The sequence below is a fragment of the Erinaceus europaeus genome, chromosome 16, assembly GCF_950295315.1.
Source record: "Erinaceus europaeus chromosome 16, mEriEur2.1, whole genome shotgun sequence".
Lineage (NCBI taxonomy): Eukaryota > Metazoa > Chordata > Mammalia > Eulipotyphla > Erinaceidae > Erinaceus > Erinaceus europaeus.
Window position 1 is genome coordinate 19,478,394 of NC_080177.1, and position 24,454 is coordinate 19,502,847.

General features: G+C 47.3%; 1 protein-coding gene across 1 annotated transcript in view; it reads right to left on the reverse strand.

Moving 5' to 3' along the window:
- TNFAIP8L3 (TNF alpha induced protein 8 like 3) overlaps positions 1-23,811 on the reverse strand; it is a 33,748-nt gene extending 9,937 nt beyond the window's left edge. Inside the window, exon 1 of the mRNA XM_007531877.3 lies at positions 23,670-23,811. Within this exon, the coding sequence (XP_007531939.1) occupies positions 23,670-23,721 (52 nt within the window). The 5' untranslated portion in view covers positions 23,722-23,811. The remainder of the gene's footprint in view (positions 1-23,669) is intronic.
- Positions 23,812-24,454: the final 643 nt, after the last annotated feature.

Genomic DNA, 24,454 nt, shown 5'->3' on the forward strand with positions numbered 1-24,454 from the left:
GCCTCCATCAGACACCACCAGGAGGTGCACACCACCATGAGAATACGAGAGCTGTGCCTCTGCTTCTTTCTTTTCCCTCTCCTCCCCTCCCTTTCCTTTCTCTTCTTTTGCCTCCAGGGTTATTGCTCAGGTTTGGTGCCAGTACTACAAATCCACCAGTCATGTCGACCATCCCCCCTCGCCCCCCATTTTACTTAATAGGACAGAGAGAAATTGAGAGGGGATGGGGCGATAGAGAGGGAGAGAGAGAGACAGAGATAGACACCTGCAGACCTGCTTCACCACTCACTCATGAAGTGTCTGCACTGCAGGTGAGGAGCTAGGGCTCGAACCCAGGTCCTTGCCCATAGTATTATGTGCACTTAACTGGGTGCACCATTGTCCAGTCCCATTTCTTCTTTCCTAATGAGGTCAATGAATGAAGCTTTACTAATATTTAAAATACATGCTAATATCCTAGGGACACAATGTCACGTGGCAATTCTAAGGGAAGACGGAAAGAACCCGACTGGGGGGGGGTAGTCACTGTCTCCCTCATTGTTTGTTCCCTTTCCTCAGTTTTGATTTCTTTCAGAGATGTTTATGGATGCTTGGTTAAACAGACTCACTAATTAAATTATTTATCTCTAACTAAACTAACCCTCACCAGTGTTCTCAAAGGACTCTTTGGAGAAACAAAACTGAGGACTGAGGACAAAATGTTAATCATGCACATGAGCACATAGCTAGGATACGAAAAGGCTGATGGGCCTCCTCCCAGGAAGAGCTTTTTCCACAGTCCTAGTGCAAAAAACAAAAAACAAACAAAAAAAAAAAACCTCAGGGACTGGGTGGTGGTGCACATGTTACAATGCCAAGGACTCTGGTTCAAGCCCCCTGGTCCCTACCTACAGGGGGAAGCAGTGAAGCAGTGCTGTAGATCTCTCTCTCCTCTCTCTTCTTCTCTACCTCCTTCTTCCCTCTCGATTTCTGTCTCTATCAAATAAATAAATAAAACAAAATACTAAAAGAAAGAAAAGAAAGGATCTCATCTGACAAGAGACAGGGCATCACAATTTTTCAAAAATTCCAAGTGGGTGCTGGGAAATATTCCCCAATCCAGTTGGAAGCCACACCAGTTAGCAAGGCAGCTCCAGGCACTGGGATTTTGATCTCAGCTTGTCCTGTAGGTGATAGGCGAGCCACACAGGGCTGGGTGATCTGAGAATGACAGGGGTGCCTCCAGTTTTGGAGACAGGCTGGATGGGCCACTCAGACACTATCAACTAAAATGGTGTGTGTCAGGAGGGAGGTAGAGTGGGGCCTGGGGAGTCGGGGTGGTGTGTGTGTGTGTGTGTGTGTGTGTGTGTGTGTAGATGATTTCAGTCCTGAGCATGTTTTGAGGGATATCTGGATACAGAGGGTCACCCTGGCCTCAAACACAACCTGTTCAACCCTGAGCTTCCCATTTTTCAATCCAAACCCTGTCCCTTTCCAGCAAGCCAATGATTGTGGCAATGACCCATCTTCCCCAAATAACTGGTCAGTGAAGGATCCAGATGAACCAGCTCTCCCTTTCGAATGCAAAGACCTATTTATTTATCTGCTTCAGATGTAGCCTAGTCACAGCTTACTGAGATTCACTCGAGTCAGAACAACACGGACCCTCCTAGGGGGTTCTCCTCCCTGGCCCATTACCAAAACACCCTTTCTGCCCCATCTTGATTACAGATGGTTTAAAAACAATGGGGGAGGGGTGTAGAAGGTGGTGTACCCAGTTAAGTAAACATAGTACCATGTGCAAGGACCCAAGTTCGAGTCCCTGCTTTCCACCTGCAGTAGGGATGCGTCCAGAGCTATTGAAGTAGGTCTGCAGGTGTCTATCTTTCTTTCTCCCAGTTTCCCCCTCCCATCTCAATTTCTCTGTCCTAGTGAGTAAGAGAGAGAGAGAGAGAGGAGGGTGGGAAATGGCCTCTGGAAGCGGTGAAATTGTAGTACCAGCACTGAGCCCCAGAAATAACCCTGGTGGAGAAAAAAAAAAAAGGTGGGAAGTGAGAGTTAAACTTAGGCACAGTAAGGAATGAGATGGAAGGAAGAAGGACTGAATGCCAGAGACACCCAAGTTAAATGCCAGGAGTGAAATGAGTTAGCCAGTCTTCAGCCTCTTTAGCATACGGTGTCAGTTTTCCTGTCTCCAGTGTGGGTTCAGGTGCCCTGAAATCAGACCTTTAGCTCATGCCTGGGGCAGGCCTGCGGTGTTGGCTTTGCCCCTGGTGATGGACCAGCCTTAGAGCTCCATTCAGTCAGCATTCAGGAATGACTCTTCTTCACCGGGGTGTGGGGGCGGGTGTTGGTGGGCATGCATGATGAAATGTCCTAACTGTATGAGACAAGTTACCAAGCAAGGACATACAAAAGCAAACGGAGGCAAATCAGGACATTTCGTATAGAAAAGTAGATTTAGTCATTGCATCTATCTTCAAAACCAAAGCTAGGAGGCTGGGTGGTGGTACTCCTAATGGACCATACATGTTACTGTGCCTAAAAATCCTCGGCTCCCCAACTGCAGGGGGTTTGCTTCACAGGCAGTGAAGCAGGTCTGCAGGTGTCTATCTTTCTCTCCCCCTTCTCTCTCCAATTCTCTGTCCTATCCAACAACAATGACAATAATAATAATTACAACAATAAAACAAGGGAAACAAAAGGGAATAAATGAATAAATACTTTAAAAAGGTTTTTTTTGGGGGGGTTGGTTATCTTTTTTTTAAAAAAAACTTCTTTATTGGGGAATTAATGGTTTAAAGTCAATAATAAATACAATAGTTTGTACATGCATAACATTTACCAGTTTTCCACATAACAATACACCCCTCCACTAGGTCCCCCTCTGCCATCATGTTCCAGGACCTGAACCCTTCCTCTCTCCCCCACCCCAGTCTTTTACTTTGGTGCAATACAACTACTACAGTCCAAGTTCTGCTTAGTGTTTTTTTTTTTTTTGTTTGTTTGTTTGTTTTTAATATTTGGGAGACAAGAGGCAAAGCAGGAAAAACTGTTTCCCAAGTCTAGAACTAGGTTTTTTTTTGTTGTTTGTTTTGTTTTAAAAGGATTCAGCAGGGGAGTGGTTTAAACTTAGGTCATGTGTTTGAAGATTCTATATTGGTTCACAGGTGTTAAAAAAAAACTTTTTATTTTATTGCTACCAAGGTTATTACTGGGACTTATTACTGGGACTTGGTGCCTGCATGATGAACACAAAACTCCTGGCAACTCCCCCCCCCCCTTTATTTGATAAAGAATAGGGAAGCTTCTTATAGAGGGGGTGGGATATGGGACTCTGATATTGGGAACTGTACCTATGGTATCTTACAAACTTGTTAATCATTATTAAACCACTAATAAAAAAAAAGAAATTGAGAGGGGGAGATAGAGAGATAGACCAGCAGCACCGCTCCATGGCTTCTGAAAAGTCCTCCCTACAGGTGGGGAGCAGGGGTTCAAACCCTGGTCCTTGAGCTTGGTTACCACAATAACATAACCACTGCCTGGACCCCAAAAGAACACTTTTATTGTCACATTGTCTTACAAGACTGTGTGTGTGTGTATGTATGTATGTGTGTTTTATCACTGTCAAGGCTTCACCGCTGTGTGTCAGCTTTTTCAGAGACAGCAAGATAGTGAGAAGACACCACAGCACTCAGGCTTCCTCCAGGGCTGTAGTACTCTCCAATAGTGTACCAGAGACTTGAACTTGGGTGGTGCACATGGCAAAGCAGATGCCCTCCCAGGAGAGCTATCTTATCAGCAGCTACAAGACTGTGTGTGTGTATTTTAATGTTTTATTATTTTTATGAAAGAGAACAGAGTACCACTCTATCATAGTGGCACCAGGGACTGAAACCTGGGCCTTCATGTGTTCTACTGCTGAGTCATCTTTTCAGTGCCATAAGCCTGTATTTTTTAGGGCGACAATTTCACACCCTCTCATGATGTATTCATAAACTATGTCCACCACAAATAGGTACCAACATCTTCCACCAAGTCCACTGGATCCCCTACATCTTTTTAACCTTCTCCTTCTACCCTGTGCTAGTAGCCTCAGTTTTTTGGTCAAAGTCCAAGCTTTTATTTATTTATTTTTTTTACCTTTTAAAAAAAATAAGGGAGTTGGGCAGCAGCGCAGTGGGTTAAGTGCATGTGGCACAAAGCGCAAGGACTGGTGTGAGGATTCTGGTTCGGGCCCCCGGCTCCCCACCTGCAGGGGAGTCGCTTCACAGGTGGTGAAGCAGGTCTGCAGGTGTCTTTCTCTCCCCCACTCTGTCTTCCCTCTTCCCTCCATTTCTCTCTGTCCTATCCAATGATAATGACATCAACAACAATAACTACAACAACAATAATAAAAACAAGGGCAACAAAAAGGAAATAAATAAATTAATATATTTAAAATCTTAAAAAAAAAAGAAACTAAAAAAAAAAAATTTAGAGTGTTCCGGGAGGTGGCGCAGTGGATAAAGCATTGGACTCTCAAGCATGAGGTCCTGATTTCAATCCCCGGCAGGCAGCACATATACCAGAGTGATATCTGGTTCTTTCTCTCTCTCTTCCTATCCTTAAAAAAAAAACAACTATAATGAATAAAAAATAAATATATTTTAAAAAAATTAAGAGATGTTACTTAAATTCTATTATATTTGACTTTGTTCTCTTTCTTTCTAACTCACATATGAGCAAGATCATCCCATATTTTCCCTTCTCCTTCTGAGTTAGGTTGTTTAGTACAACCACCTCCAGTTCTATCCGTGTTGTAGCAACAGGCAAGATTTCATCTTTTGGAACAATGTTAGTATTTTGCTTTTAGAGACAGAGTGCTATGAAACGCTCTCTAAGCCCTTCTGGATTCCAGCTTTCATTGCACTTCAGAGGCTGATGTGCCTTTGTTTTGTCAGCGTATGAATGCCTCTGCCTCATGAGTATATATGTGAACATTATACTTAGAGTATTTTTAGGGATCCGTGCAGTGGAGTACCTGGCTGAGCACACACATTTCCATGCAGACTCAGATTCAAGCCCTGGCCCCACCTGCTGTGGTGGAGGGGCTTCATGAGCGGTAACCAGGGCTGTAGGTGTCTCTTTCTATCTCCCCTCCCCACTCTCAATTTCTCTCTGTCTTATGAAATAAGATAAAAAATTTAAACAGAATATGTATATGTATTTGCCTCCAGGGTTATTGCTGGGGATCAGTGTCTGCACTACAAATCCACTGTTCCTGGAGGTCATTTTTCCCATTTTGTTGCCCTTGATGTTGTTATTGTTGTCATTGCTGTTGGATAGGACAGAGAGAAATGGAGAGAGATGGGGAGACAGAGAGGGGGAGAGAAAGACACCTGCAGACCTGCTTCACCGCTGTGAAGCAACCCCCCTGCAGGTGGGGAGCTGAGAGCTTGAACTAGGATCTTTACCCAGTCCTTGCACTTTTGCTCCATGTGCGCTTAACCTGCTGCGCTACCACCTGGCCCCCAACAGAATACTTTTTAACTTTAGATAAAGGTGTTATACTTCACAGATCTTTTTGCAGCTCTTACTCAGCTTCATGCTTTCAGGATTTATCCAGCTTAACCATGTATATATTTCTTTGCACTGTCTGCAACCACGTAAGTCCACAGATGTCTCCATTTGTGCACATAATGCGTTCTGTGTTTGGAACTAAACTGCCAGGTCGTGGGTCAGAGCCTGCTGACTGCCTTCCATCGCGGCCGCTCTCATTATTCTCACTCCCAGCGGCCCTAACTGAGTCCCTGTAGTTCGACTTCCTCATCAACCTTCAAATAATCCATCTTTTCTAACTTTTTTTTTTTTTTTGCCAAGTATGGTAGCTTGTTTTCCTGTGTGTTAGTGGGGCTCAATTTAAAAAAAAAAAATCTTGTTTACAAAAAGGAAACACTGACAAAACCATAGAATAATAGGGGATACAACTCCACACAATTCCCACCATCAGAACTCCATATCTCATCCCCTCCCCTGATAGCTTTCCTATTCTTTATCCCTCTGAGAGTATGGACCCAAGGGTCATTGTGGGATGAAGAAGGTGGAAGGCCTGGCTTCTGTAATTGCTTCTCCACTGAACATGGGCGTTGACAGGTCGATTCATACTCCCAGCCTGTCTCTCTCTTTCCCTAGTGGGACGGGGTTCTGGGGAAGCGGAGCTCCAGGACATATTGGTGGGGTTGTCTGCCCAGGGGAGTCTGGTTGGCATCATGCTAGCATCTGGAACCTGGTGGCTGAAAAGAGAGTTAACATACAAAGCCAAACAAATTGTTGACCAATCATGAACCTTATGATACTGAACTGGCTGTACATTACCATAATATCTCTCCATTTAGTCAGATATTTCCTGTCCTTGATGTCTTACATTTACCTCCATAAAGCCCTTGCATATCTTTCATTAGATTCACTTCTAGTTTCCTCGTAGATTTGGTTGCTATTTTTTTCATTATAGCTTCTAAATGGTTATTAATGGTATAGAAGCACTCAGTTGATTCATGTGTATTCATGTCCAACTGAGTGGTTCTGCTGAGTTCTGTTATTATTTGTAGTAGATTTTAAGTAGCATCCCTTGGATGTTTTTTAATGTGGCTAATTACATTTCTTGCATAACATAATTGTTTTACTTCTTCCTCCTATTTTTTTTTATTGCCTTGTTGCAATGGTGGAAACACCAATACTGAACAGTACAAGTGCTACTGGCTCACCTTTCTCTTTCTCTCTCTCTCAAATTTTATTGCCACTAGGGTTAATGCTAGGGTCATATGCCTACATGACAAATCTGCTCCTGGCAGCTTTTTGTTCCTTTTCTTTTTTTCTTTTAATTTATTTCTTTTTTGTAGAGACAGAGAGGAATTGAGAGGGAGGAGGGAGGGAGAAAGAGAAGCACCTACAGCATTGCTTCACTGCTCATGAAACTTCCCCCTTGTAGGTGGGGACCAGGAGCTTGAATCCAGGTCCCTGAACATGAGTTACATATTCACTCTACTAGGCATGTCAGTGCCGGCTTCTGGCATCGTCTCTTGATCCTGGCTTTAACAGGATTTAACTCTAGCCCCCACCCCCTGCCATATCTGAGGCAAACTGTGGGATTCTGAAGGATACTATTTATCAAGTTAAGGAGACTTCTTTAACTTTTTCTTTTTTAAAATAAATGTCCCTTCCCTCCCCTTCCCTTTCCTTTCCTTTCTGGGCACTGCTCAGCTCTGGCTTATGGTGGTGCAGTAGATTGAACCTGGGACTTTAGAGCTTTAGACATGAGTCTCTTTGCATAACCATTATGCTATCTGCCCCTTCTACCCCTGCCCCCATTTTTTTTCTTTAAAGGTTTAATTATGTATGAGAGAGAAAGAGAGAGAGAGACTCCATCAGAACATCACTCTGGCACATGTAATGTTGAGGCTCTAACTCAGAACCTCATGCTTGAGAATCCAATGCTTTATTCACTGTGCTGCTTCCTGACTGCCCAAATCTAGTTTTCCTAGGACTTTGTTTTCAGTAAAAATGTGATTCTAGCTTTATCAAATACTTTCTTTGTACCTACAGAAGTGGCCATATGATTTATATGTTTTACTGTGTGAATTTCACCAGTTGCTATAAGATTTTAACACACTGCATTCCTAGGATATGTCTGGCTTAGTCACAATGCATTGTGTTTAATATACTGGACAACTCTACTAGTAAATATTGTATTTAGCATTTTGCAGCCATGCTCAAAGGCGAAACTGATATCTTTCTCCTAGTACAATTCATGTCTAATTTTGGTGTCAGAGTAAGTCAGCCTCATAAAGTGGATTGAGTAGTTTTTCTCTCATTTTCTGTCCTGAAATGACAATTAACTATTTAATAATCATCCTCAAAAACCACTTGTAGCTAGGATGCACTTTTTAAAATTTTTATTTATAAAATGGAAACACTGACAAGACCATAGGATAAGAGGGGTACAACTCCACACAATTCCCATCACCAGAACTCTGTATCCCAACCCCTCTCCCCTGATAGCTTTCCTACTCTTTATCCCTATGGGAGTATGGACCCAGGATCATTATGAGGTGCAGAAGGTGGAAGGTCTGGCTTCTGTAATTGCTTCCCTGGACATGGGTATTGACAGGTCGATCCATACTCCCAGCCTGCCTCTCTCTTTCCCTGGTGGGGCAGAGACAGAGCTCTAGGACACATTGGTGGGGTCCTCTGCCCCGTATAAAGATGCATTCTGGGAGAAGGGTGAGTGGAGAATCACTAAGACAATATATACATATGTATATTTATTTTTTAAATTTATCTTTATTGGATAAAGACAGAAATTGAGAGGAAGGGGGGATAGAGAGGGAGAGAGATACAAAGACACCTGCACTCCCTGCTTCACCACTTGTGAAGCTTGTCCCCTGCAGGTGGAGCCTGGGTGCTTGAACCTGGGTCCTTGCACATTGTAACATGTGCACTCAACCAGGTGTGCCAATACCCAGCCCCGTAAATACATATTTACAATAAAAATATTTATAGTTTATAAGACAATGAGAACAGAGTGACCCAGAGAGCTGCCCAGCTATGGCATAAGGTAGTGCCTAGGACTGAACCTGGGTTGTCAGGACATCAAGCATGCAAGTCCTATGCTCTACCAGGCTGAGCTAGCTCTCAAGTCTACATTTATAATATTCTTATTAACAATTATTAGCTAATTAAAATAGGCTAGTAGTTATCTAGGTTACCTAAGTTTACCCTTTTTTCTCTACAGCATTCATAAAGCAGGTGATTGTTGTAAATGAAAGATCATTCTTAGTACTGTTCTCATGTGATTTTTTATTTTTAAAATTTTATTATCTTTATTTATTGGATAGAGACAGCCAAAAACCAAGAGAGAGGGATAGATGGGGAGAGAGAGAGAAAGAGAGACACCTGCTTTCACCATGTGCAACGCTTTCCCCTTGCAGGTAGGGGCCGGGGGCTCGAACCCAGTTCCTTATGCATTGTAACATGTGCACTCAATTAAGTATGTCGCCACCTGGTTCCTCCTTGTGTTATTTCTCTATGTATATATATATATATTTTTTTTTTTTTTCATACTGAGAATTGGGACCCATCTATGCAAAGCATGCTTTTTAATGCTCAGCTACCCTGGCTTCTCAAAAAAAAAAAAGAATGTATAAGAATGTATGTATTTTTAATTGCCATTACTACCAGGTTATGGGGCTTGATGCCTACAGAACAAATCAAGAGCTCCTGATGGTCATTTTTTTTCTTTGTCTTTTTTTTTTTATATATAAAGACAGAGAGAAATTAAGAGGGATGAGAGGGAGAGATATACCTGCAGCTCTGTTTTGCTTCTCCCACCTGCTTCCTTCCATTTTACCACCCCCACACATTGTAATGCATGCACTCATACAGGTGAGCCATAGCACTGCTTTTGTTTTTAAAGAATTTTTAAAATTTATTTTCCCTTTTGTTGCCCTTATTGTATTTTTATTGTTGTTATTGATGTTGTTGTGAGATAGGATAGAGAGAAATGGAGAGAGGAGGGGAAGACAGAGAAGGGGAGAGAAAGATAGACACCTGCAGACCTGCTTCACCGCCTGTGAAGCGACTCTCCTGCAGGCGGGGAGCCGGGGGCTCAAACTGGGACCCTTACTCCGGTTCTTGTGCTTTGCGCCGTGTGTGCTTAACCTGCTGTGCTACTGCCTGACTCCCCGTGGCACTGCTCTTATAGGACTGATGCTCAGAAGACTTTGTCTCCTCAGAACTATGGTGATGCCTGCTGTATAGACATTGCTCAATGAAAATCTGTTTAGTGAGTGGCTGTGTGAATGATTCTAGCACATTCTTTCTCATTCTTCTAGGCCTGGATTCCTTCTGTTCAGGATGCAAGCTGGGACGAGGTACTCATTCACAAAGTGCAGGTTGAACTGAATGCACCCAACTGCCTTCAGAACTCCACACAGGGCCCACCCCTTGTCTCATGGGAGTTGCTTGCCTTGCCTGGGGTGGAGGTGGGGGTGGCCCATCTGCACCCCAGGAGCAGCAGCATTGCTGGGGCGGGAGCAGATGCTGCAGGAACCCTCTCTCCATGGCAGCAGCACCAGCCCTCTCACCACCCCCGGAGCCTCCCCATTCATGTCCCCTCACAAGTTATTTTCTTTTTTTATTATTATTATTTTTTTTCACAAGCTATTTTCATGCCTAGGAGCTGCTGGGGATCAGAATAGCGCAGGCCGTGTCTGTCTCTCTGGGCAATCCCCTCCCACTGTTGGCAACTGTTCACAGCACAGGCCGAGGCCAGCAGGCTCCTGAGAGGGACCCTGGAAGCGTGCTGATTCAGAGGCGTGGGAGGATCAAGACTTGGTGGTATTCGAGGTTAGTAAGGAGACTGATGCAATAAAAATGTCACTGTTAGGAATGCTTCGATTTTGGGAAGGGTAGATATAAAACCTAATTAAAAATCATCTTTATTTGTTGATTGGATAGAGACAACCAGAAATTAAGAGGGAAGGGGAAGATCGAGAGGGGGAGAGATAAAGAGATACCTGCAGCCCTGCTTCACCACTCACAAAACTTTCCCTCTGCAGATGGGGTCCAGGGCCTTGAACCCAGGTCCTTGCACAGTATAATGTGTGCTCCACCAGGTGCAGCACCACCTGGCTCCCCAAACCTAATTTTCTTCAAGGCAATGAAATTCAGTCTATACTGGTGAAGCGCATTTCCTGATGTAGCAGGTGTTTCTGTCTAAAGGACTGAAGCTCTTGGAAGGGGTTCTGCTGGGTTAATCCAGTAACATCATCAGCTCTCAACTTAGGGAGCTTGAAGGAAAAGATAAAGACAGGTAGTTTGCTGTACTAGAGGTCAGGATGCATGACAGCGAAGAAACCAGAAGGTAATTCTGGATGGAAGATGGGTTAGCTGCCACCACTATGCTTTTGCTCAATGTTCTATTGAATTTTTTTTAAGTGGAATCAATAATTTTGTATAATGACGTTTTTGGATTTCAGTAAATCTGCAAGTGGAACAGCAGGCAAGGGGCACAGGCAGCTGAGCCCAGAATCCCTCTGACGTATGTCCTCCAGCTGTAGGCTCTCTGCTCATGGATCTGAGATTCGAGACATGAGTCAAGCCACACTTTGGCAGTCTGTTGATGCCGCAGTCAGCAGTGTTGAGGGACACAGTTTCCAGATGTAAGGGGAAGGACAGATCCTTTGTTCTCCTGCAGGTCCTCTGAGGCTGAGCTCCTCCTCAGTTCTCTCAGGACCCCCACTCTGATGGGACCTACTCACTCAAGAGAACGGGCTACACTCACTGTGGGCACTTGCTTCCTGTGAGTAATAACCATGTCTCTGCTCGACGCTTCGTTTCTTAGAAAAGTTCTCCCCATACAAGTCTCAGCAGCAGTAAATGTCCCCAGTTAATACCACTTAGACTTCACAGCACTAGAAGACAGCTCTATAAGGCTTTGCTGTCTTTTTAGAAGCAAGTCGCTGGGTGTTTTTGTAAGAGCTGACAGTAACTGTCCTGTGGAGGTAGTTGGCCTGGCTGTGACAATGGAGTATGGTCATGGGAGTCCAGGATACAGGGTGAACTCCAAGTACAAACCAGAGAGTCAAGCCTGGCCCCATCTGTAGCCACTGAGTCCTTGTAGGGAGTGAGGGGAGCCTAGGGCTTCATCCTTCTGGTTTCTCTATCCAGTGACAGAGCTGGACTAGACGAGTCTACTCATTTGTTTCATACCCTTCCGGAGTAATGTCAGAGTCAGGGACTTGAGTTTTTAAATCCTCAAGAAATTAGTATGGGGACTATGAGGCGATACTGTGGGAGGGACCCCCACTTTCTTTCTCTTATGTCCCTGGAGCTTCCAGCTTCTCTGTTCGGTAGCTTCTCTCCAGGATGGCTGCTGTCCTTCCCCTGGTTTCCTCAACATGGCCATGCCACAGACAAGTGGTCAGCAGGCTCTCCCTATGGCCTTGTTCTGCACTGGCCTCAGTGCCCACAGACCAAGCCACAGACTGCCAGCCCCAGCAGGAGGCCTGTGCTGACAAGGCATGTGGGAGTTGTATCCAAAGCCCCAGGGCCAGTTCTTATCACCAGGTCTGGCATGCCTGTCGTCTTGTCTCCCCACCCCAAAAAGAGAGGGGTGTGTGTGTGTGTGTGTGTGTTTAGGGGGGAATCCTTTACCCAATTCTTCCTGTCATGCTGAATATATCTCTTTTATAAATAAGTAATGCTTTCCTTTTATTTATTTATTTATTTATTTTTTAGACTTATTTATTTATTCATGAGAAAGGTAAGAGGAGAGAGAGAAAGTACCACCAGATACTACTCTGGTACATGTGCGGCTGGGGATTGAACTCAGGACCTCACACTTGAGAGTCCACTGCTTTATCCACTGCGCCACCTCCCAGACCACCTGAATATATCTTCTCTCTGGGTCCAAGACCTCTGCTGCCCTCTCTCCCATCCTTCCCTCTGTTCAGAACAAGTGTCCCACTCAGGGCCTATTTAAGACCCTCCCATCTGGCTTCACCTGTTCTCTGAAGTTCCTGGAGCAGGGGTGGGTCCTGCACTGCATTATCCACTGAGCCCCCTGCCCCTGGCACACTACAGGAGCTCAGGAGTAAATGTAACTTTCCAAACCCACACTGGGCAGCAGATGGAGACTGAGTGGGGTGGGGTCCCGGGGTCCAGGAAGAGGCCAGAGGAGGGAGGGCCTTGTCCTTCTCCTTCCCTGGTGTCACATCAGAAACCACAGCAACTGCTTTCCAAGGTTACCAAATGTTCCTGTGGTCTCAGCGTGTGAGTGGAAAGTGCTTAGTGTGTAGAGTCAGATATGCTAATTGTCCTGCCCCTTTCCTTTAGAAATGACACACCCAGCAGCACCTGAGTCCACGCTCCTCTGTGCTCAGCTCACCTGCCCTAGCCTAGGCTTTCATGGGCCCCTCCTCTTGGTCCTTTTCAGTCTCAAGGCTCTTTGTCCTCAGTCTCTGTAGGAATTCTGGGTGGCCTCCTCAGTTTCCTCAGAATTCTCTCCTCTCTCTTTTAAAAATATTATTGAGGGGGCTGGGTAGTGGTGCACTTGGTTAAACGCACACAGTATCATGCACAAGAGCCTGGGTTCAAGCACCTGCAGTGGGGATGATTCATGAATGAATCAGTGAAGCAGTGCTGCAAGTTTCTCTCTCTCTCCATTTCTCTCTGTCCTAACAAATACAAGAAAAATCAAATCGAAATAAATTTCTGTTCTACATTTGCTCATAAGCACCGTTCTGTTTGTGTGTAGTGAAATGCAGCATCCTCTGATGCTGGCTCTTCAGAGCCAAAACACTTAACTGTTTCAAGTAATAATCACCAATGTCTATAAGTTACATGCTAACACTATGAAACCTGGATCCTATTTGCTTTTAACTTCCTGTTCTGCAAGGTGAGAAGTTAATTATCTTCTCTACTCATTGCTCCTGCCAATTTGGTTCTATTTTAACATTTGGCTAAATAAAACTTGGAGATGACATTACTATGATTGAGTACCACTCACAGCTGAGTCAATGTGTTCCCTGACTCCCAACACGCACACACATCCTTTCTTATTCATCTTGTTTTTCCAGGAGTTAACGACCATCTGCTTTATCTTTTGGCTCATTTGCTATCTAGTATTAATTCATTCCAAAGCGCCTATCAGAATATAAAGTTCTGGGGGTCGGGCAGTAGCGCAGCTGGTTAATTAAGCGCACGTGGTGTGAAGCACAAAAATCCGGGTTCGAGCCCCCGGCTCCCCAGCTACAGGGGAGTCGCTTCACAGGCAGTGAAGCAGGTCTGCAGGTGTCTATCTTTTTCTTCCCCTCTCTGTCTTCCCCTCCTCTCTCCACTTCTCTCTGTCTTATCCAACAATGACAACATCAACAAAAACAATAATAATGACTGGAACAATAAAACAAGGGCAACAAAAGAGAAAATAAATAATAATAATAAAATCTTTATTTATTTATTTTTTTTAAAAAAGAATATAAAGTTCTTCTCTATAGGTTCAAATGCATCGACTTGTCTACCCTTCACCTTTCTTCCCGGAGGCTACCCTGGAATGCTCTGTGCCCTAGGCTAGATCTTGGTGTGTTTCCTTCTAAAGGCCTTCAGGCTATCAAAGGAATCACTCTTATGTTCCTTTGCCTTTTTTTTTTTTCCTTCTGCCACGACTTTTCTGGGGCTTCACACCTGCATGATTCCACCATTCCTGGTAGGATCGCGTAGTCTCCCTCTCTCTTTTCCTGACAGAGTGACAGAGGAGAGGTGGAGAGGAAAGGGGACACAACACTATTCCACATGAGCACTATTCCACGGCTCAGGAAGCTTCTCCTTTGTATGATGCTCCTGTCTGGGGGCTCAAACTTGGCTTCTTGTGCTTGGTAAAGTGTGTGTTATCTCCTGGCTTGGGGTACACCCTCTTCTTCATTCCTTCTCTCCCATTCCCATCTCCTGCTCCTTAGGTCTCAAGGCTTCTTCCTTTTTATTTTCCTCCTCATGCTTATATGATTTCATCACTCTAGGACCAGCTTTTGTTAGTTTTTATCTCAGAGATTATATATTCACACATGTATATAGATCAGAGAGAGAGGACGAGAGTGACCACTGCACTGTTCTGCCATCCATGAAGCTTCCTCTGTTCTACCATGGTGCTCCTATGTGATGCTGGGGCTCGAACCCAGTGCTTCATGCACGGCAAGGTACACACTCTACTAGCTGAGTCATCTCCCAGCCCCTTGTCTCCTCTTTCTTAATTTATTCCCCATTTCTGTGGAACATTTTGTCTAGAACAGGTGCCAGAAAACTCCCTGAGAGGATGCAGGTACTAACAGAACTATGTAAAGGTAGCCACTCATATATATTTCTTCGGTCTTAGATCATACAAAAACAGCTGGTAGACTGGACTTGGCTTGGGGGCTTTAACTGAGCATCTTTTGAACTAGCCACTTCCTAGAGAATGTGACAGGGTAAACAAAATGTTTAGAGATGTAGCATGTCTTACGATGACTTTACTCTACCCACCCACGTACCCGGGTCCTTGCCCAGAAGTTTGTGCCAGAAAAAACTCACTGTGAGATGCCAAAGGCATTGTGCCGCTACTGCCTGGCTCTTGTTGGTGCCATTTAGAAATTCAGTCATTGGCCTGGCAGAGAGCATAACAGTTATACAAAAGGTTTGCTCTCATGCCTGAGGATCCTATGCCTCAGGTTCAATCCCTAGTTCAATGCCTGGCAGCACCATAAACCAGAGCTGAGAAGTGCTATGATGGAGAGAGGAAATCTGTCACTGTGGATATCTAGAATTGTGCATGCATGTGAGTGTGTGTGTGTATGTGGGGGGTCCTTAGTCTTGGGTTTCTACAGGGATGAGACATGACATCCAGTTCCCAGACATATATGGGTAGGAGTTCTTTTCAAGGTCAACCAACTTCACATTATTTTATGTTTATTTCACTTCACTGGACAGAGAGAAATCTCGAGGAAAATGGGTGATAGAAAGGGAGAGAGGAAGAGAGAGGGAGGGAGGGAGAGAGAGAGAGACAGAGAGAGAAAGAGGAACCTGCGGAGCTATTTCTGTGCTCTTGAAGCTTTCCCCCTGCAGATGGTGACTAGGGCTTGAACCTGGGTCCTTGTACATGGTAACATGTGCTCAACTGGGTGTCTGACCACTTCCCTTTATTTTTATTTTATTTACTTTAATTATGATAGGAACAGAAATAGGGAGTCAGAGGGGGAAAGAGAGAGAGAGAGACCTACAACACTACACCATCCATCACGAAGCTTTCCCCCTGCAGGTGGGGACTGGGGTCTTGAACCTGGGTCCTTGTGCATAGTAACTTATGTGCTTTACCAACTATTCCACTGTGGCCCCTTCTGACCACTTCTTACAATGCCTGGCCTGGCCCTATTAGGGGAGTCCCAGAGCCCCTCTGGGTCAGATGACTCTTGATTTTAGTCTCTGCCCTGTCTCTATCTGTCTCTCTCTAGACTTCGTTCACATCCCAGCCACTTGTGCAGGGTGATGACAGTTTGGCAGAGTAGCTTTATATGCAGAGTAGCTTTATATGCTTTTTAACAACAAAAAGTAAAACCAAGGATGGTTAGAGTCAGACTTCTGCACCTCAGGCTGTTTTCCCTCCTGGGACGAAGAGAACCAGGGTGGGTGATTTTTATTGTTGTTGTTATTCATTTTAAACACTAAAAAAAGGAAAATGAAAAAGCATCACTATTATGATTATTTTAGACATAGACAGAAAGGCAAGAAAGAAAGTGAAGGAGACCACAGCCCCAAAACTTCCTTCAAAGCAGATCGGACTGGTCTCGGACCCCGGGCCATGTACACGGAAAAAGAGAGCCTTATCCAAGTGAGCTATTTCACCAGCCTGCATCAGTGTGATTTTACACTCAGTCTTGGCCCTCCTAGGGCTGGGTTCTGGCTGTGACCACCCTCAATCATTCATCTTGTTGGATACCTGCCCCGACTTGTTAAACCCTAGTTTCTCTTACCCTGAGCCCCCCTCCCCTGTCTTCTCTCCCTGACTTCCTTAGTGCCACCCCAACAAGACAGAGGAGGTGAGCCTCAGCCAGGGCAGGGAAGGGCCTTGAAGATTTGCCATCCCAGCAGACCTCCCCCCCCATCACAGGCTGAAGATTAAGAGCACTCTGCGCTCACCAGCTCGCCAGCCGCAGTCAGAGCAGCAATCAGATGCCTCTACTACAGAAATAACAAACCTCCGAGTAACCCTCAGGCTGCCTGTCACCAAGAGGCTTTCTGGCAGCAGTTTTCTGTGCCAGCATCTCACAGAAAGCACATTTTGCTTTTGGGAAGAGACCCCAGAAGCCAGTGGCTGCTCCTGTGGTTTTTCAGCAGTTTAAGTAGCAACATTTGGACACCACCGAAGTGTCTGATTTTCTTCCTGGGAGAACTCAGTTACCAAAACCTGGTTTCTATTAGGGTGTGTCGAGCACTTTCTGTGCTGCCAAACCTCCCATTTTTATAGTCTGCACACTAGATTTTCCACGAATGGGCTCAAATTCATTCCCAGGCAGTGATGTTTTAGGAAATCCAATATGAACGTGAAGACTGTTCTAAAGCAGTCTCAGAACTGTGCCATGCCATTGTCTAAAAAAAGTACTTTATGTGTAAAAAGTAACATACTTTTCCAGCGTGCCTTAATAAATGTTCACTTTTCTCATATGTGTTCTTAGACTGGGTAGTTACAGGGAACTTGTTTTTTTTTTTAATTTTTTTTATTATCTTTATTTATTGGATAGAGACAGACAGAAATTGAGAGGAAGGGGGAAGTACAGAGGGAGAGAAACAGAGAGACACCTGCAGCACCACTTCACCATTTGCAAAGCTTTTCCCCTGCAGGTGGGGAGTGAACCTGGGTCCTTGCACATTGTAACATGTGTGCTCCACCAGGTGCGCCACCACGCGGCCCCCAGGGAAGTTGTTTTTAAGATCTCTCTTCTCTATCTCTTTTTTCCTACACTAGTAGAGAATACAGCCCCAACACCCACCTACACAGGCATTCTACATAAAGAGTTGGAAGCCAACTGACTGAAAAACGAAAACAAGATTATGTATATCATATCTTTATAGAGATCTGCGTGTGAATTCAGGCTGGAGCCAGCAGCAACTCTGGAGAAAAGCGAAGCACTTAGAGGGAAGTGCAAATGACAGTGTGACTGTAATTTGGTTTTGCTGACAAATACAAAAAAATAAAAACAGGTGCCATTTTTAAAAAAAAAAAAAAGAAACAGTAACATAGGAAGCAAAGTGTTTACACACTCATACAGGCTTCTCTCTCCATCTGCAGAAACTTACACTTTCGCCACTACATCCCAGTTCTGCCTTTTGCCCCCCACCCCCCGCCTTGGTTCTTCTCCCATTTAAACCCATCACCCCTTAAAGGCTATCCTTTAGGACATCTCCCTCTATGAAGCCTTCTCTCCAGAACCCCAAAACACAATGTTCCAAGCAGGCAACTTCCCTTAATCATAGTGACAGTCCTAGAGAGCGGGGCCACACCTACCATTCCACAGCACTCTGTTCCCTCTGAGCAGGAAACAACTGACTAGTCAAGGTCTGCTTGACTGTGTGGATCAGGCCATTTGGAGTAGAACTCTGAGGTCTAGAGTGGTTAAGTTCAATTTCCCGGATGAGGTCAAGATCAGGTCAGCAGCCCAGCAGAAAGACCCCTGGAGCTAGTGTGTGGGAGATCCCCTGGGGCAGGGGCTAGGCTCCCCTTTAGGAAAGAAGGCCTCAATCCACAAGCAGCCCTCAGCCACAGGGAGCAATTGCACCCAGGGTCCCAGCCCTTTCCTTGGGGTTGTCCACCTCTAAGGACTTACTCTATTTTGGGGGAGCAGAGGCCTGGTCTCTCCCCCTACTGCAAGACAGTCCTAAAAGTCATTCCAGCTCCAGTGCTCCAGGAGTCTGTTTAGTCTGCACAGCAGCTCTGCCTCATATACTGACTCCCTCCTGTGTGCTGACCCCACCTGAGAGCCCGACCTCTAGGGAGCCCCCCAACATCCACCACCTGTGCCTGCCAGCCAGCTAGCATCTTGCCACTGTGTTCTTTCCACACATGGTGGTGGAGATGACACATGAGAAAGACCCACCCTTCCTTGCCCTCGGGGAGCTCATAGGCCAGTACCAGAGGAAAGCCACTCAGAGCAGAACCTGCAAGCCCACCATGGAAAGTGGGTGATGTCAAATGAGATCAGAGACCTGGCTGGGGTGCGATCCCAGGATGAGGGGCCATCAGCACACTGACCTCAAGCTCTGGATTGCAACCCCCATGCTTCCCAGTGAGAATCCTAGACAGTGCGAGAGATCTCCAAACACCAAAAGGCAGCCATGCACAACACTGGAAGTCAATGCTGCTTCACGGTGGGCTATTAGGCTGCCTGGCTGGTCCTTGAGTGCTGAGTTCTCAGGAGGCTTTCCAAGATGCACGTTCATTTATTGTGTCAATAATATCCTGGAACAGTGGAAGCATAGGGCCAGGTCTTAACCCTCAGAGCAGCTATGCCCCACAGTGTGTATGTCTGGCTCACTGTGTTTGCGTGTCTGAGGCAGAAGCGCCTGAACATTCCCACAACAGGAACAAGACATGGGGCTGCGATTAACAGCTAAGTGGTACAACATCCCCAGGCCGAGCCTACCCAGAGCCAAGCTACAAAGGTTACCTACAAGGCAATCAAGGTTACCTACAGAGGTAACAGAGCAGCCTCCACTCAAGGAGAATCAGAGGTCCCCTGAAGCAGCAGGGTCTATACTGTCTCTGGGGATACTGCCTTTAAACCCTGCATCACTGCTAAGTGTCTGACAGAAGGAGAGAGGCTGAGAAACATGGATGGGGCTGGGTGGGGTTGGGGAGCCATCTCCTGCCTCTCCATGCTCCACCCCAGTTCAGCATGCCTGTCTCCTTCCACTCTCCCTCTCTGTTCGTTCACTGCTTCTGTGCAAGCTGTCACCAACTTCTGTTGTTTGCTGCTTTGAAATGACATTTGCATTTTTCTTCTGCCTTAATGCTGCCAGCCCCCCTCCCCTTAGCACAGCCACGCCCCAGTAGTGTGTCTGCCAGAGGTGGCTTCAGAAGACCTAGTTCTCACCTGGTCATGTCTCTGCTCAGTGATCAGCTCTGCGAGGGCCCCCATTGGCATCCTCACGGCCTGCTGGTTAAGGCCTCTTGCAGTGCTTCTCCCTATACTCCTCTAACTTCATTTGCTCCAACTGTGCTCGACATCTGGAGCACTCTCCCGCCTGCCACCTATTGAGTTCTCCCCACTCCTTACTATTTTGCTCACAGCAACCAAACTTAGCAGGGGGGGGGGGAGGAAGGGTCTGGAAGGGCAGAGTGAGGGGGCCTGTTTTCCAGCTTTTGTCTTCTTGAAGCTCCCTTGCCAAATTAGAACTGCCCTTTTCTGACACCTATGCTGTTGTAAACCCTGTTCCATCAGCCTGGTAGTGCTGGGCCACCCAGCTGTGGGTTGAAGGAGCCATTTGTCCTCAGCTGGGTAGACAAGGTTGGTTCAATGAGTCAAAAAAGAAAATTAAAAAAAAAAAAAAAAAAGAAAAAGAGAAAGCTGACATCGTAAATGTTTACTTGTTGGTTGCCTCTTAGGAAAGACTCTCAGTTGCTCCCCAGTGTTGAACACACCAAGCTCGAGGATTTCTGAAAGATGGATGGTGGGTCTGCCAAAGGAGAGACTGCCAAATTGGGTCTCTGGGATGAAGCCAGTGTTCCATAAACTCAAAAGGCCTCTTCCCTAATCATAGAAAAGGACCATAAAATGCCAGAAAGGCAGAGGGGAGCTGCAGGCTGCGGAATGCCACAAGAAGCACCTCCCTAGTGCTTCCAGAAAACCAGAGACTGAGCCCCATCTCCTTCCCCCTTTGCCCTCAGACGCAGGGCTATACTCCAGGGCGGCTGCTCACCAGGCAGCGGGCAGATCTGCAGAGTTCTCAGAGACTCTACACCCCTCAACTGATCTGGGACAGAGAAGGGGACAGGGGGATGAAAATGGAAGGGTGGTGAGAACCTCCTCCACTTCCTGCCACCTGGATAGGAAAAGGTCTTCATGGGAGAGGGACTGATCCTTCCTTTTCATGAAGTAACATGAAAGAGTAACTCTCCCTCCCATCTCCAGGTTAGTAGGTGAACTAGGTAAGGGATCCTCTGCATTTTACAGCTTTCCTTACATCTGGAGGAAAGAGATGGAGAAAGTTCCACCTTGGAACTTCATGCCTTGAGCTGGTTGATAAGAGGTTAAGTTACAAATAACCTCCCTGAAGAAGTAATTAAACAGCATGGGGGTGGGGGGTGCGGAAGTGTGTGAACACACCAGAGAGAGAGAGAGGGAGAGAGAGAGAGGACTGTAAAGGAAAAAAATTGAAACAAATCTCCTTAGGCAATTATATTGATATGATAATAATGACAATACTACTTAATGTTTTGTATGCCTGGTGATCTGCCTCTTACAAAGCATGGGAGTGCATCATGTAGCATTATTTGAACAACAAATAACTCTTATCAGGCAATAATCAAAATATCGACGGCCATTTGCTGAACGATTACAAGGAGAACTATTTGTGTGTGATTTAATATTCACAACCGTACTTTGGTGCTACTGTGAGTCCCATTTCACAGTGGGGGAAACTAAGATTTGGAGAAGCTAAGTAATGTGCCCGTCAGGAGCCCAGGTGGTCAAACTTTTTTTTTTTTTCTGCCAAAGGCCATTTGAGTATTTGTGACACTATCTGAGAGCCATACAAAATTATCAACTTAAAATCAGCATTTAATATGCTATGGAAAAGCTCCAATTGATTTGGCAGGGTCAGAATGAGTGACTTATGACCATGATGGTCTGGACCTTCCCCACCCGTGAGGTAGTGTAAGAAGTCCAGATTTCTCTGATTCCAGCCCAGGTTCTTAGCCTTATAAGGTCCATGTTAAGGGAAGGTTTTCCCACAAGTTCAGGAGGGGGGATATATTGAGGAGAAATGAATCCATACCTCTTACTCTCTTTGAGGTAGCCACAAACACAAACACACATGCTCACAGAGATCTCACTTAAGTCTGCTGTCCTTCCTCAGTTACAGTTCACACAGATACAGGCACACAAATGGATGCCAAGTTCCTTCTGGGGCAAAGGTCAGCCCCTCTGGACAACACATCTGCCCTTTAGCCTGTAGTTGAGGCTGCAGTAAGGAATTCAAACCACTGCACAGGATGCAGCCGCTGGCCAGAGCAAGGGCAGGGATTAGCATCTTTCTATCAGGCTCTGGAGTTCTGTCATGGAGGAGACTGCTTTGAGGCTGAAAATAATGAGCGAAGACTGAATGCCACTTAGCAGAATAGCTGTGACATTCAAGTAAATGTTCAACTTGTGAGATTCAAGCATAGGAAAAAAGACATAACTGCACAAATGGTGACAGTGATGGCTCACTGGAGATGGCTGTCTTCTTCATGGGGCTCCACTGGCAGGGTCTGTGGTGACATGGCAGAAGTCTTCTCACTCACACCCACAGGGACAGTGACCCTGGTAGCTGGCTGGTAGGAGAAGCACCCTGCCACCCCTCACCCCTCCTTCCCCCTCTTTTCCCATCAAACAGCTAGGAGATGCAGTGTGAGGGCAGAATTTTCCTAGTTTCTAGTTTCTGGTATTTTGAAGGAGTCAAATGTGTGTCCTTGTCCCCCTCCCCCCTCCCACAGCAACTCTTGGAACTTTTAAATGATATGGGGAGATTCCCACATCACCTGTGAAACAAAATCTTGGCGCTTTTTTTTCTTTGAATTTTCTAGACATTTAAATTTTTTTTTAATTTATCTTAGAGACAGAGAAATTGAAAGTGAAGAGGGAGACACAGCTGGAGAGAGAGAGAGATAGTGCTACACCTGCCACCTTGCTTCACCACTTGTGAAACGTCCCCCCTGCACGTGGGGACCGGGGCCTTGAACCCGGGTTCTTGGGCATGGTAACATGTGCACTCAACCAAATGCACCACCACCTAGTCTCTCTATTTTATTATTATTTTTCAATATTTAACAAGAAAATCTTGATGCTTTCTAGTTACAGAAACACAGGCAGAAAAGTGTGCCTGCTTATTATCATCCTCTCTCCCCTTTACACAGGGGCACCTACCTATCCAAACATGTGGCCTCTCTCACTGGTCTTGTGAGAGGCTGAGGGGTGTAGGGTGCGGTGAAACGGTAGCTGGGGACTGGGGACAACTCACTGAACCTCTAAATAGTTAAGTCACACATAGAATGTCGCTAGCCCAGTCCTGGCTCCCTGCAGTGTCTGGCTCCCTGCACCTCAGGTCCCCTGGTCCCTGGGAAGAGCAGACTGGCTCTGGCTCTCAGGTCTGGACATGGAGGTCCGGGCCGGGGTTGAGGTCACCGCCTGTAGCCGGGACCAGCCCCCAAGGCGGCGCAGGCTCGGGCGCCGGCACGTGCGGAGGGCGCGGGTCCCCGGGGAGGGGGGCGCCCCCTGGAGCGGCGGTGGAGCAGCGGTGGAGCAGCGCGGAGCCGGGCAGGTCGACTCCAGGCTGTGGGTGGCTTCCTCCTGTTGCTCGGTGTCGGGGAGAGGTGGGGGCGGACTTGCCTTTTTCCTAACCGAACACCCCCCAGTCCCCCAGCCACCGCGTCAGTAGCTATACATCCGACTTCTCCCTGGCCGCCCGCCCGCACCTCCTCGCCAGCCGCTGGGCGCAGGGGCGGGCGGGCAGCCTCGGGGACCCACCCTGACCTTCCACCCGCGGGACCTTTCCTTCCCGGCAAGACCCCCCGGACCAGGTCACCTGCTTCGCAGCGTCTCCGGGTCCAAAGACCGGCGCTTCGGAAAGTTGTTTGCAAAGGCAGAAGTGTTGCACGATCTCCCGCGCCCTTCCCTTCCCCCACAGCGCCCCGCGCCCGCAGCGGGAGGGGAGGCACCGCAGAGCCACCTCGCCTCCCTCCCTGTCGCCCTGGGTCGCGGGGAACTGGGCGCGGGGGTGACGAGCCCCCCAAACAAACTTGCCGCGCGGAGCCGGTCACGACCCTGGCTCCTGGGGACCGGCCTGCCGCCCGCAGCTCCGCGGCGTGAATACCCGCGGTTCCCGGCCCGCCCCCTCCCCCGGCTCGGCTGCGGGCCCCCAGATACCTGCGGCGGTCACGGGCTCGCCCTCGCTCTGCTCGCCGGAGTCCGAGTCCATGCTGCAGGCTGCAGCCCCCGCCCGCCTGCCGGACTGCGAGGCGCTCGCGGCCGGCGTCCCGGCTCGGGTTGCAGGGGCGCGCGATGGGCTGTGCGCAGTGGCCGCGGCCGGGGGCGGCTCGGCAGAGGCGGTTGTCGCCCGCGCCCCGTTCCGGGCTGCGGGTCCCCGCTCCGGGATCCGGGCGGCCGGTGCCTGCGCGCGCGGAGGGTGGGGCGCGCGGGCGGCTGCGGAGGAGGCGCGAGGCGCGAGCGGGGGAGCGGCCGGCGCCCCGGGGGCTCCAAACTGGGCTTAAATACCCGGGGGGGCGGCGCCGCTCCTCCCACCCGCGCCGGTTGTCCTGCAGCCGGGGACGTGCGGGGCGCCGGGCCCTGTCCCCCTGGGCGTGGCCCAGCTTGGACGGCTGAGGGGGGTAGTGGTGGCAAAGCACTTCAGTGCAAGGAGGAAAAGGAGCGAATCCAAGTGGGAGGAGTTCGTGGGGGCGGGGGGCTGTGGTGTCCAGATTCGAATCCGACTCCGTTGCTCGGAGACCTGGGATGAGCGATTCACCCTCTCTGGATCTGTCTTTTCACTCGGGAAATTTGGGAAAGTGGCATTTCCCTTTTGCACGGAGTGCTGGGGGAATAAGCTCATGAGTGCTTGTGACACCCCCCCCCCCCCAGCAGACCTGCAAACCCTGAGGAGTTCCTCAGGTAAGAGTTCCTCAGGTAGTGCTCACTCTCGGTGCTCTTCCCTC